The sequence below is a fragment of the Eurytemora carolleeae genome, unplaced genomic scaffold (genome assembly GCF_000591075.1).
Source record: "Eurytemora carolleeae unplaced genomic scaffold, Eaff_2.0 scaffold131, whole genome shotgun sequence".
NCBI classification, from domain to species: domain Eukaryota; kingdom Metazoa; phylum Arthropoda; class Copepoda; order Calanoida; family Temoridae; genus Eurytemora; species Eurytemora carolleeae.
Window position 1 is genome coordinate 390,784 of NW_019396496.1, and position 15,350 is coordinate 406,133.

Genomic DNA, 15,350 nt, shown 5'->3' on the forward strand with positions numbered 1-15,350 from the left:
GATCAGCCGAAGGTTTTAAGGGTACCGTTGTGAATTGGGCACTGAAAATACGCTTACACATTTTTAAAACATAGTTGAACGGGGGGGGGGGGTAAAATAAGGATTAAAAGGCACGTTACCTCGTTTAAGTTTGCTGATTAAATTTTTATTTTCAATAATCTTATTTTGACGAAAAATGCTTTGTTAGAATTTTCATTATTTTTCTTATAAATTATATAAATTTTCAATAAACGTTGAAGATTCTCTGAAACAAGAATCATTCTCATTTATATTCATATTGAACAATGGTTCAGAATCTATTTTCTTTTATTATTTGACCCAATTTTGGGCAAGAAATATGTTCTTTGGCGATTTTACACTTACTAGGACATTTGAATATTTCAGATTCTCAGTAATATCTTTTTTTTGCCTGACTGTTATCGTATTTTTTTGACGATTTTTCAACAAATCTTTTTTTATAAGCGATAAAAATTATGGAAAAATTTAACAAAATTTCGGATGCGTAGTTTGTAAAAACAAAAAATTCCTTATTTTCGTGCAAAGGAAGTATCAAGTTTGATAAATAAATTTTTTAACTTTCTAAGTTTAATTCCTCCTGGAATTGATTAATGCAGGGGGCAGGGGTGCAACAACCCCCTTCTCGACCTACCTAGGGGGCAGGGGTGCAACAACCCCCTTCTCAACCTACCTAGGGGGCAGGGGTGCAACAACACCCTTCTCAACCTACCTAGGGGGCAGGGGTGCAAAAACCCCCTTCTCAACCTACCTAGGGGGCAGGGGTGCAACAAGCCTCTTCTCAACCTACCTTACTACCTGCAGGAAATCGGTACATATGTTCCCCCCCGAATCCGTCCTTGCTTATTGTACTGGTTCAAAGATTTCATTCCTAGCAAAGTTATGAATTGGTATATGACTTTGCTAAAAAGTCAACCCCCCCCCCCTTCCTGTTTTACTTCTAGGTAGTTTATATACACACTACAGATGTGAAATCAAGGTAGTCTATTGCATGCAATTTCTCTAAAACACAAGTTAAATTTCTAAAAAATTTAAAAGATATTAAAAAGTAATTTGATAGAAACACGAAATGTTATATTCTTGTAAAATTGTGCAAAAAATCAAGTTATAAAAGGACATATATATTATATTTCTTAGGCATGTCTTTTATTTTCAAAAAAAGATTAAGACTAAGGGACCTCAAACACGCTGAGTTAATCCAAGTCACTTTCGATCCCATTANAAACCATAATCAATACTCCTCTTAAAATGCATTTGTCTTGTGTTTCATGCCGAGAATGGAGAAAATGAATAAATTCTTATAATCTTTTCCTTTACAGACATTGTTTGAATTGTAGCTAACATTGATTTTCAATGATTTCAATTTATAAATACTTTTCCCGTTCATATATTTACCCTTGAATGGATCCTGTAATCCCGCAATATGACTAGATGTCGTCTTTGTTACAGCGAGTATTTCGGAAGAAAAACATATATTTTTATTCCATAGTATAAAAGCACAAGCACAAGGGTTTCGGGATAATCTAAATATATAAATAGATTCTAACAGCATATAGAAAAGATTTAGGGGCTCCAGTAGCACCCCAAATCCTTATTTGACATAAATAAGAGGTTTATGAAATAAATTCTTTTTGGCTGACCCTCCCCTAATACCCCACTGTGCATGGGTAGGTTACGATATTTTCCAGGGAGGAGCAAATAATTGAAAGATTTATCAAGCCCCGTGGCAGAAAAAAATTCTCCCCCTCAGGATGTCTATAAGGAAATTTTTAAAAAATCCCGACTTGGTCAGGGGCGGGAGGGGTAAATGAGGTGCCATACTTTTAAAATTTAGCTTAGAAGAAACAAGTGGCGCCGCCGTGGGAAAATTTTTAAAAAATCCATTCTGCAAAGATCGAATAAAGGAACTTATAGTCAAATCCTTTCTTCAGTTATGCGATAATGCCCTACATTTTTACAGGGGGGGGGGGGGGCATACCCCCAATTTTCCGTTGAAGGGCACGTCCCCCCCATACCCTTCTCTGTTTTGACTTGTTAGTTTGATTTAAAAGTTTTAAAAAACCTGGACAAAATATTAAAAGACGTCAACTCCGTCAACAATAATAAAAATAACGGAAAATTTAAAGATCTGGACAAAAATTAAATGACCTGGTTAAAAATTTATAGGCCAGGACAAAATATAAGTTGAAAATCAACCAATACATATTGTGAATTATAGTTTCACCTTTTTATCATTGGGTCTCAATGCCGACATTCTCTCTCAGAAGAGTGCAGTACATACACAAAGAATAAGACTGTAAAGACGACCAGAAACTTTTAAAATGAGAAGATACAAGGTTAAATTATGTATTATGCCTTAAATATAGTTATCTAATGGCTTATTTAATGATTTGACTAAGAAACTAACAAGTTTACAGTTGCAGAGAATCATGAATAAAAGGCACCAAACAGTATAAACTCCGTACAGTCGTCTCCTCCTTTGTAGGCAACCCGATNAGAGGAAAAAATGTTATTTATGGTTAACGTTTTAGGGTTGTTGTTGTTGTTGCACTATAGAGTTCATGAATGCATTATTAAAGAGAAGCTTGGATTCCAGGTATTCAATCCAATCTATTTTATATTATGTTGAATAACAAGTTTCAAAACAAAAATTGAAATATTAATATCTACAGAAGTGTGGAAATTATAAAAATGTATTTTTAACATTTTTCTTCAAAACCATGATATTAGTCTCCAAAACCTTGATATTTGTCTTCTAAACCTTGATATTTTTCTCCTAAACCTTGATATTTTTCTCCTAAACCGTGATATTTGTCTCCTAAACCATGATATTTGTCTCCTAAACCATAATATTTGTCTCTTAAACCATAATATTTGTCTCCTAAACCATGATATTTGTCTCCTAAACCATGATATTTGTCTCCTAAACCATGATATTTGTCTCCTAAACCATGATATTTGTCTCCTAAACCATAATATTTGTCTCCTAAACCTTGATATTTGTCTCCTAAACCATGATATTTGTCTCCTAAACCTTGAATTCTTGTTTTTATTTTTTGACTGTTTAATTAACATTCCTTATATTATAATATTTTCTTAATGACATCAAACAATTTCTCAAACAAAAGGGGAAATTTAAACTTTTTAGTTAATTTATTAAATTTTATACATTTTAGATCTACTTCATTCTAGTTAAGTATTGGGAAAGTTTTAAAGAAACCCCTGGGGCCAAAAACTCGATCAATCTGATATTCATGAAAATTAAAGTTTTAACTTGAAGTTTATAAATATTTCTCCAATATTAAAACCGACCAAACCGACGGTTAGAGAGGACTAAAGAGCTCTGAAGAAGGATTATTTTTGTTTGTTTAAAAGAGAATAATTACCCATTATTAAACAGACACTCTAATCAATCCTTTTTGTGGTTCTATACAAACTATAAAGCCAAACAGATAAATAAATTAATTTTATAGTTCTCACTGTTCTTCTAGCTGTTCTAAGATCAACCCAAGTAAAATAAAGTTATTGCATAAAAAAATAATAATTCATGTGGAGCCTTACATTTTTTTCTAAATTATTTGAGCTAAGTCTAAAAATTATATTAAATTAGTCTTTTTTTGGCTATTGAAGATGGCAAAAAGTGAATAATATTGTATATTTTTGTAAAAATAAAAAGTTTTCAAGTGTAGCCTGCAGACATCTCAAAATAATTCATTTTTAGAAAAATGTCAGAGAGTAGGTAATTTGTTTTCATAAAAAGTGTATACTGTAAATATTTATAAAGAAAACTCTGTCTGAGTAGAGAAAAGTTTGTTTACATTTCTCCCTGAAACTGCAGTACACATTTTATGTAAGCAAAGATGGGGGTTCACGGTATAATCCTTGATCTATACTTTGTATATTTACTGGCACCCAAAGAGATTGACAAGCAGAAATAATAAAGCAAAATATCCATAATTCGTAATTTTATATACATACTGCTAGCTTGGGTTGGCTTGGTAATTTTGGATAAAAAAGTTTGCTGTTGTTATATCTACTATAAAACAACCATTATATAAATAAATGCATGTTATTACCCCCTCTTTCAACAAAACTTTATAATGAGATGAGAGTTGCTCTCTATGCAAGAACTGTTTGTATAATCATTAAATATCTGATTAATTAGAGAGAAACAGATAATTGAGGGAGGGGAGGCTGGGGAGGGGGGGGAATAATCAAGCTTAGTGTAAACACCAACAATTACTTACGCAGTGAATATATGAAAGAATGGGACTGGGAGGGATTTGAAAACTAGGAAAAGGCATAGTAATCCAATTCAGTAGATTTCTATAATTTACTTTCGAACCCTTTTTATCCATTTATCTTTTGTTGTGGAAGATGAACATTTGCAATTTTAGGCTTTCTTAACTGTTGTTTTGAAAATCGCCATTTATAATCGTTCTCAAATCTTCGCGGATTTTTCTGTAAAACATTGGTGCATTTTCAAAAATGATTTTTCCCGGGCAAAATATTTCATTTTTAATCGCCCATGAACCTTCCCTGGGGTCGTGTGTTGCCACAAGAATATTGGTCAGACGTTCTAACATTTATTGGCTACAGACAGATAGACAAGCTAAATACATATACATAGATATAGATAAACATTATTGTTCTTTTTTACAAGAATTATACAGTCTGACGTGACAGTCTATTTATAAATTAAAGTAAAGTAAGCCAGAGGACGGTTTGGCAGAGGTCTAGATATAGTTTGGCAGAGGTCTAGATATAGTTTGGCACTTTACACTTTTAGTCTGACTCTGCACAACATAAATGTATGCATAGATAAATTGGATAAATAGATCAACTGTATGGATGGATCAACGTGATAACTAAATAAATGGATCAACTTGATGGATGGATCAACTGGGTAAATGGATCATAAATGGATCAACTGGATGAATGGATCAACTGGATAAATGGATCCACGAATAAATGGATCAACTGGATAAATGGATAAACTGGATAAATGGATCAACTGGATAGATGGATCAACTAGATAAATGGATCAATTCGATAAATGGATCACCTGGATGGATGGATCAACTGGATAGATGCATCAACTAGATAAATGGATCAACAGGATAGATGGATCAACTGGATAAATGGATCAACTGGATAAATGGATCAACTGAATAAATGGATCAACTGGATAAATGGATCAACTGGGTAAGTGGATAAACTAGGTAAGTGGATCAACTGGGTAAATGGATGGATGATTTAGGTGGATGGAGGATGAATGGGGATAGTATATGGATGAATTGACAGGATGGATGGGTTAACTAGATGGAATAACAGGATGGATAGTGGATGGATGGAATAACTGGATGGATAGTGGATGGATGGAATAACTGGATGGATAGTGGATGGATGAATAGGTGGATGGATAGTTGATGGATGAATAACTGGATGGATAGTTGATGGATGAATAACTGGATGGATAGTTGATGGATGAATAACAGGATGGATAGTGGATGGATGGAATAACTGGATGGATAGTGGATGGAATAACTGGATGGATAGTGAATGGTTATGGGTTGACCGAATGGATGATATTTCCAGTAAATCCATAAACTATTCAGCCTTCAGCTGTACGTACAGACCATCTGCAGGCTTCTACATCCATTCAACTCAAGCTTAAAGGGATTTCAGAGACATTTCAACAAGGACTTAGATAAATCTTATACAGAGGGGAAACCAGGCATGGGGGAAACTAAAGAAGGGGAGGGGAGGGAGGGAAATATGGAGTTAAAGAGGTAAAGTGGGTAGGAAGATAAAGGGGGTTGGAAGGTAAAAATAGATTAGGAAGGTAAAGGGGGGTTAGGATAGGAAAGGAGGAAGGAAGGTGGTTAAGAGGGGGAGATGTAGGGGGGGAAGGTAGTGCATCTATAAAAATATTACTTCGATAAAATAAATGGTTTAACTGAATTTATGCAAAGTGCAGTGCTCACCAAATTATTCCTTTTTCTTGTATTTGAAGGGAAATAGGAAAATCCAATTTATTTATGCTTTTTTTTCTAGAAAAATTCATAATGCAAGTAAAATCTCTAGTAGCTTCGAATATGCAAATCTATTTTTGAATTTTCACAGCTTTCACTCTATATACTACATAAACATACTATAAAGTTACATGAAAAATAGTCCTAACATAAATTAGGAAAGTCCTTTTGGGATTATCTTTAATGTCTAAAGCAGAAAACATATAATATAAGTTTTCAAAGAAAATTGTGAAATACGCAGTTATTAAAATTGCATGCATTAACTTTTGATCCTTGATTTTATAGATTAGTAGAAACTAGCTTAAGGCCCGGTGTTACTCATCCCATTCTGTTGCAAAGATGGCAAAACCCGATTTACAACGGTACCATTAAAACCTGAATCTGATAAAAAATGTGGAAGACTATATCCATTTTACTGACTCGAAAAGTGTTTAATTTTACTCAGTATTTATAAAGCAGAAATGCAGAGAAACGACCAAAAAAAAACGGTTTAAATAAACAAAATTTAAGACTTGATCACCTTTGGTACATTTGTAAATCAGGCATTGCCATCTTTGCGTGGAGTGTCCATTAAATTTACACTGACAGTCCCTTAAGTGACGACCTGAGTTAAAAACTATGTTGAAAAATATTCTTGGAAAGTGTGCTTTATCACTCAATTTTATAGCTATCTCTGCTACGGCCGGGTTCCGAGTCCAACCACAGGATCATTCAAGAGGAATTAGTTCAATCCTACAAACTATAAATAAATACAGATTCCGAGATTCAGAAAATTAAACTTTTTATTTCTAAAGCAGAAAATGTTGTGTAAAATGTTGCGTATTTACTGAGTTTAATCCCGAGAACTTCTTTTAAATTTGATAACGAAGTGCTTGCAGGTCCCTCATTCTTAGTTATCAACGATCACAGTCACCACGGCATACTAAGAGGAATTAAATTAATCTGCACAAGATTAAAGGTTGATTCCATCCTTAGATTCTGATCCCAGAACCTCTTTTCAATAGAACTGAAGGTTAAATTGGTATATTCCTTTGAATTTCTTCTTTTTATAAAATTATATGAGATTTTATAAAAAAAGAAATGTTAATTATAAACTTAAGTTAAAAGATTAGAAAATTCTTTACTTTCGTCTCGGACTTTTCATCCTTGGTGGGTAACCAGTCATTAGCTTTGCGTCTCATTAGTATAAACTATTTTATTTATTATAAGATGGCACTTTTCATAAATCCATACTCGATTTTCAGTGACATTCTAACGCGCGCTACTTTAAAATATGCAGACGTAAAACAAGGGTCCGAACCTTTTCTAACTCTTGGTAAAAGAAACGTTGATGTTATTTTTTACATCAAGTGCTACTGAAGCTAAGTAAAAAGGTTTTACAGTTTAAGCATATAAATATAATTTATTGTCTGAAAAACATTTTTAAATTTATAGAAAAAAATATTAAATTTGTACGATAATTAAAGATTTTTACAATTAGCAACATTAAATAAAATTTTTAGTAAAGTAGTTAAAACATAAACACCTTTATAATAATGAAAGGTTTAAGATTATTAAGATTATTAATGTGAACAGTACAAAATTCTTTTTTTCCATATCCGTGCAATAAGTTTTGAAAATAAAAAAATTAAAATGCACCGAGCGATCTTATTTAGTCAAAGAGCATAGAATATATTAGAGGGAAATTTACTAGAAAAAAGTGTAAAACGGCCATTTTGTTGTACTGTTTCCATACTGCAGGTGTACTTCACATATTTATGCTATGTAACCTTTTGGGCCCTGGAATATCATTTTATAGAAAATCTAAAATTATTGTTAAAAGAAAACCAAATTATGAAATAGGCTGGTTTCATAATTGACCAATGATCATTTCACATAGACTCTATGCCTTCCACAAACGATGATTTTCCGTTATACTATAAATCAATTGATAGAAAAAAGTGTAAAACGGCCATTTTGTAGTACTGTTTCCATACAGCAGGTGTACTTCACATATTTATGCTATATAACCTTTTGGGCCCTGAAATATCATTTTATAGAAAATCTAAAATTAATGTTAAAAGAAAACCAAATTATGAAATTGGCTGGTTTCATAATTTTGACCAATCATCATTTCACATAGACTCTATGCCTTTCACTTTACAAACGATGATTTTCCGTTATTACTATATATCAAATGATGTTTTTTATTCACCTAATTCATTATAAAGTTTATTTAACAGTTCAAAAAATTCGAAATTGAAATGAATAGTCTAGGGAACTTACTGTATTAATGTACTCTACTGCAAATAATTTGTGAACATTTACATGATTTGTACACTTTGAACTCCCTTTCAGACTGAAAGGGACTGAACAAATTCATACCGAGAGATTCTTTAAATTCCCCTCTAATATATATTCTATTCTCTTTGTATTTAGTATTGTAATACGAATTATATTATTTTTTATAACAATGATTAGACTACATTTTTGTTATGTTATGTAAGAAAATGATTTTATATTTTTTGGAAAAAAAACTTGTCCAAAATTTTGGATGGTTTTTAATATTTCTATTATTTTCAATTTTCTAACTTAATAATTTTCATAAAATGATAATTTCATATATAATATGGATGTTATATAAAAAAGTTTCCGATTTTTTACTAGAATAAAGAACTTTCTTTGTTAACATTTTAGGGCTAGTTAAATCTATGTTCTTTGTTACATTCATAAATGGAATTTCAGTGTAAAATTTTAGATTTTTTGTTAATTCAGAATTTCTAAAAACTGTCCTTTGTAATTTTAGGATTTTCATGAAGAAAAACTTTTCAAACATCTTAGGAATAATTTACTAAAACTTCTTATTAAAAAAAAAACTTTTTCTCAGTAGATCTATCTGAACACATGCTTTCTAAAGATATATATTAAATTTTTTATATAAATCGATTTAATGGAAAGATTGAAAATCCATAGCTGAAATCTTTAGAGCTGTATATATTGAGATCAATGCTTGATCTTCTCTTTTTATTAATCTCAAGATTAATTTAATCTTTTATAGTTTGCACCCGGAAAAGTGTACAAAATTCAACCACTCAGAGTGGCGTATGCAAAATCCCTAACGGCCAATCAGAAGCTGGAAAATTTGATGTAGGGATATCCAAAAAGAGGAAAAAAGAGCGAACTAAGCAGAAATCAAGTGTCCAGAGTGGATATGCCGAACCGAATTTTAGGCATTTTACAGTATTTTATAAACTGTAAACGGTAAAACGAACCAGAACATCAAATATATCATCCCCTAAAAATGTGACGTATCATGTTTATGTCATGTTTTTACATTCTATTAAATAATATTCTTGAATGTAAAAGTGCATTAAAGGAAAAATATCTAAAAAGAAAAAAAAGAAAATTGTAGGACGAATGAAGAATGTCGAAGGATAGCGGGAAATATAAATGAGGATTTGCCACAAAATCAAATTTTCTTGATCCCTATATCTTTGTAACCTGATGGTGCAAACCTTCTTTAAAGGTTTATCTGTAAAGTAAAATTTACATTTTCTGAAGTGTGCCTATTAAAGTGCTAATAATAGAATAATTAATTAAGACGCCATGCAAAAAAAAATATATATTAATTATATGAACTAAGACATGTTTACGGAGGTAGGATTTAGAAATTGACTCATACCATGTATTGCCCATGCATCATTACAAGTTATTATAATAGGAACCAATGTTTGATACATTACAGAGTTAGAATTTAATGAATTTGAGCCGTGTCTCAAATCCGCCTAAAACCGGTTTCAATTGAGTGCCGGCTTGGATCTTGAAACATCGAATACAATTTTGAGTGGAACCAACCATATTTGAGCTGCATCCCAAATTTAAGCCGTGGCTCAAATTCTTTAAATTTGGCCTCATGCCATTTAGTAGCTATCAAAAATTATGGACGTCTTTAAAGCCGTCATCTTTAGGCCTTTTTTATGAGACACACTTTCCAATTATTCTGCTAAACCAGTAACTACAGAAATGTTCAGAAGGCAGTTGAACAATTCAACTGCACTGTTCCTGGAATCAATGTTAAACCTTGCCAGATCACGATTGTTCTAATAGGATCAAAACATTTAGCTTTCTCCGATATTTCATTTCTTAACAAAAAAAGGATAACATAGTTTCAGCTTAATAGACAAGCATTCTCAATGTTTGATTTAACAAATGAATTTAGTTTCAATGGCGAAGTTAGCTGCGGGTTTTAACATTTTTGTCAATTTTGCTCCCGACCCGTCGTTTTGCTATACATAATTTTTTCCTGGTGCCAATGTTAGAAGTTGTATAAAATTCAACACAATAATAATCTAATCTTATCTGTTTAACAATATGCCTTAGAATAACTTTAGATAAAAGTTTGTAAGAACATGTCGGACTTTATGTACTTTATTAACCATGCTTTTCATAAACAATTTGAGTGATGCTTTTTTTTTGAAAAAATTTAATCAAAATATTTTACAAAGCCAATGATGAGATTTTATAGGTAAAGCCCAACCTATCGTAGACTCAAGATTACGTATAAACACCGAGTCTTAGGTTTGCTTCTGACTGGTTCTGATTAAACAAATGAGAGACTTCTATCAAATCTATGATTTATCCAGATAGAGCTGAAAATTCTTGTATGGAACACCCTTAATCCTGTTTGCTAAATCTCCGTATCCACTGTCGACCCTTTTGATTTTCTGCTTAATCCTCTCTTTTGAATATCCCTGCTGTCTTCGATCGATTGCGAGACAAAATTTAGAAATTTCTCGACTTTTGATTGGCTGTTTAGTTTCTACAATCGACATCTGATTGGCTGTTTAGTTTCTACAATCGATATCTGATTGGTTGCAATTCTAAAGTTTTCAGCTCGGATCAGTTGACAAGATCTAGATTAACAGGTTTAAGTTTCGAAAACTTAAATCTTTATGTAAATAAATTATTCATTTATTTATTCGGGTTAAAGCTTTTAAAATCTTAGCTCTGAACAGAAAACTTTGAATAAAAGTTTTGTTCATTCTCTTCGAAATAATTTTCAATAAAGTATTGAATCTAAAAACTATAAATTATAAAATTATAAATTATAAAATCTTGACTTTGAAAACTTTTTATAAAGTATTGAGATTACTGCAACTCTTTGCTCTACTAGTAGGCACTCCCCAGTCATACATCTTGCCAAGCAGTCCGAGCATCTAAAATATAGAATAATCTAAATAATAAAGCTCTTCGCTTAATTTCAACTAAACTATTAGTACGTTATGACAGTACTTGGATAGAGCCAACATAGCCCATGATTTAGCGTTTAACTGGTCTAATAAATAAAACTTTATCATCAAATATCTTAATAAAAATATGCACAAGTTAAAGAAGTTAAAGAACTTTAACTAAAATGTGATATTTTTGCTGTATCTAAACATATTAATACTTATATCAACATGAAATGTACAAATTTTAAATGTACCTTGCTCCCCCTCCCCTGAGTCAGGTTGGCCTGCTCTGCTTGGTGTCGGAGTGAGATCTGTCTATAAGCTCCAACCAGGAGTTCATCAACATTATGATTTATTCCTTAAATAAGAAAATCTGCAACATTATCCAAAATCTAAGTATTTCTTATTTTAAATTCAGTTCCTCTCTTAACAGTCAGTTAAGCACCTTTTTTTCCTGGTTCTGGTTAAAAGCAGTATTTTAATTATTTTTAACTTTTACAGAAGAGCCAAGTACATAGGTTTCCAACATTTTACAGAAGAGCCAAGTACATAGGTTTCCAACATTTTACAGAAGAACCAAGTATATAGGTTTCCAACATTGTACAGAAGAGCCAAGTATATAGGTTGCCAACATTTTACAGAAGAGCTAAGTATATAGGCTGCCAACATTTTACAGAAGAACCAAATATATAGGTTTCCAACATTTTACAGAAGAACAAGATATATAGGTTTCCAACATTTTACAGAAGAGCCAAGTATAAAGGTTGCCAACATTTTACAGAAGAGCCAAGTATATAGGTTTCCAACATTTTACAGAAGAGCCAAGTATAAAGGTTTCCAACATTTTACAGAAGAGCCAAGTATATAGGTTTCCAACATTTTACAGAAGAGCCAAGTATATAGGTTGCCAACATTTTACAAAAAAGTTTGATAGCTCCTGAAATTAATCAAATTGATGTAGTTTAATAACTTAGGATTTTATCTGTTCTGCAGGGTTGGCTATTTTTTCAACTTCTGAAAGACAATAAAACCTGAGAAAGGTAAATTTCGAAAGTTGTAATTCAGTGTTGTTAAAAACTAAGAACAATCCCTTTAAACCAAGAGAAATCCAGCAGGATTCCCCTTGAATCCCCTTCACCAACTATTAATCATGGTTGGAAGATTGGGAATGACAAGATCAATCTATCAATTCATCATTCTCTTCTAGAATATAAATAAACAGAATTATTCAGAAAGAAAAGAAAAGCAGACTCCATGAAATTATATTATTTCAAAAGTTGAAAAAGTAGATTAGATTTTAAAACATGTCACCCCATTGCCCCCCCCCCCTCCCCACACCCTAAATTCTTTTTTTCTTAGTTTATTGAGGACATTTTTTACACCCATCCATTCCTTTTAGGTAAATGTTATACGGTAAGAAAGTCTATATATATTTATAAATATCAATATTTTCCTGTTAAAAATGTCACCTGGAGCAGTTTCAATGTATTTTACTTCATATTTAACCGCCAAACTTTTTCCATCTAAATATATTAAAACATAAAACTTCATGTTCGAGTTGATTGTTCAAATTTTCAATTATCTATCATGGCATAATATTTATAAACCTGTAGTCCTGACTACTCTATAGATCATATCTATATACCTGTAGTCCTGACTACTCTATAGATCATATTTATATACCTGTAGTCCTGACTACTCTATAGATCATATTTATATACCTGTAGTCCTGACTACTCTATAGATCATATTTATATACCTGTAGTCCTGACTACTCTATAGATCATATTTATATACCTGTAGTCCTGACTACTCTATAGATCATATTTATATACCTGTAGTCCTGACTACTCTATAGATCATATTTATATACCTGTAGTCCTGACTACTCTATAGATCATATTTATGTACCTGAAGTCCTGACTACTCTATAGATAAGATTTATATACCTGTAGTCCTAACTACTCTATAGATCATATTTATATACCTGTAGTCCTGACTACTCTATAGATCATATTTATATACCTGTAGTCCTGACTACTCTACTCCGAACTAGATCAGATTTGTTTGCCACCAGGATAACCGCAGTATCTCGTGTAGGACTAGAACTAGACAACAGTTTACATTTCACAGTTCGAGGAAACAGTTAATTTGTATAAACCGATTTGACAGTTCACAGTTCGGGGAAACAGTTAATTTGTATAAACAGATTTGACGGTTCACAGTTCGGGGAAACAGTTAATTTGTATAAACAGATTTGACGGTTCACAGTTCGGGGTAAAAATTATTACGCATAAACAGATTTGACGGTTCACAGTTCGGGGTAAAAATTATTACGAATAAACAGAGTTGACGGTTCACAGTTCGGGGAAACAGTTAATTTGTATAAACAGATTTTATTAACCATGGTTAAAGTGGGTCATTACTGGTAACGGAAAGTTGCCCAGACCTCTTGCCAATTGTAAAGGTTGTACAATTAGGTTGGTTACTCTCAATGAACTCCAATGTATGGAAAATGTCGTCTCCTAAGATAGATATATAAAAACCTCATATAACATCACTGATTATAGAGGCGAGAGTGGCGTCATATGAGGTTTTCATCCTTCTATGTTAGGAGATGACATTTTCCGTACATTGGAAAACATCTAGAGTAAACAACCTTATTATACAACCTTGCCAAATGTACAGTTTTTCTCAAGTACAGGTACCGAACGTCAATATTTTGTCGAGGAGATATGGATAAAGAGAAACAGAACTTTTAATGCAAATACGTTGAAAATGCATTATTTACTTTTGCAGTTTTCCGAAACTTCGTCTGAATAAAATATTTAGAGACTACAATTTTAAAGTTCATGGGAAGCTTTGAGAACAAATTTTTATATTAAGACTTATTTAGAATTCCTCCGAAGAGAATTGTAAATTCATAATCTGTCAACATTGACTATTAGATGACTTGGAAAAGAAAATCAAACATTTATTGCTTTGCAGGCAACTTCCTTCATTTTCAAACAAGATTTTTAAAAATCATGTTGGTATTGAATAACGGGGTCATAATGTTAATACTCAATTAACAATATACTTCACTGTTAGACTCACTTTTTTCTCAAAAAAATATCTTATTTTTTTGTGAATTTGATACTTTTTTTCAAGTTCTGGAAAGTTGATTTCCAACGTGCTTTATTAGCAGAATAATAATAAAGCCACATTATCAAAATAAAGAAGTATCTCTAATACGCGTCCACAATGAAACCCGTATTATTACTGCATCCTTATCAGTGCTTCATAAAAATGCGTCCTCATTTGCTAGAGAGATAATTAATGCTGTCAGCTAGAGCAGGGTTATGCACAAAGAATGAGACATCAGAGACGATTGTACGGAATTTATATTTTCTGTTTCCTTATATTTATGATTCCCTTCAACTGTAAACTTGTTTCTTACTTTGCCAAATCATTGGTTGAGCAATTCAAGGATAAAATTCAAGGTGGTAGAAGACTTAATATCTAACCTCGGAATCGTCAAGCTTTAAGAGTTTAAGGTCGTCTTTACAGTCAATTTTTTTTTAAATACACGTCAAACTAAAGTAAAATGCACAGAAGTTTGAAATCAAAACTCCTCGATTGAAGAGCTAACATGAGAAAAGCAAAAATGGTTTGAATTTTTAATATTTAACCGGATAGATTTGCTTTTCTTAATATTGTGGATAAAATCAGAACTAGAGGAGCAACCAAGTCCCAAAGTCGGATAAGTAAAGTCAATTGAATTTAACCTTCTCCTCCTGGTTAGTTTGCAGTGTAAATAATATATATAACTTGGATGACAAAAAATAGGACCACTTTTTTAATTTATAACCATATGCTGGGGTAAGTTTTTGAGTCTTTATACTGGATTTAAGGTGCTTAAACCACCTTAATTCCTTTTTTTGGTCACCATAAATATATATATATAGAGTTGTTCAAAGAATTGTAACTACTGAGGATCGTCATGATAGACGTGAAACATTATGTTTAGTATAATTCTTTTTTTAATAAAAATGTGAAGTTAAAAACTGAAATATATATATATATATATATACAAGATAAAGGTTTAACT

The 15,350-nt window shown here is 31.9% G+C and overlaps 1 protein-coding gene across 1 annotated transcript in view; it reads right to left on the minus strand.

Moving 5' to 3' along the window:
* Positions 1-11,099: 11,099 nt before the first annotated feature.
* LOC111704373 (pollen-specific leucine-rich repeat extensin-like protein 1) overlaps positions 11,100-15,350 on the minus strand; it is a gene marked incomplete at its 5' end in the record, with an annotated part of 21,103 nt that continues 16,852 nt past the window's right edge. The window contains 4 exon segments of the mRNA XM_023476601.1: positions 11,100-11,245; positions 11,515-11,618; positions 12,730-12,783; positions 13,286-13,368. Of these exon segments, the coding sequence (XP_023332369.1) occupies positions 11,162-11,245; positions 11,515-11,618; positions 12,730-12,783; positions 13,286-13,368 (325 nt within the window).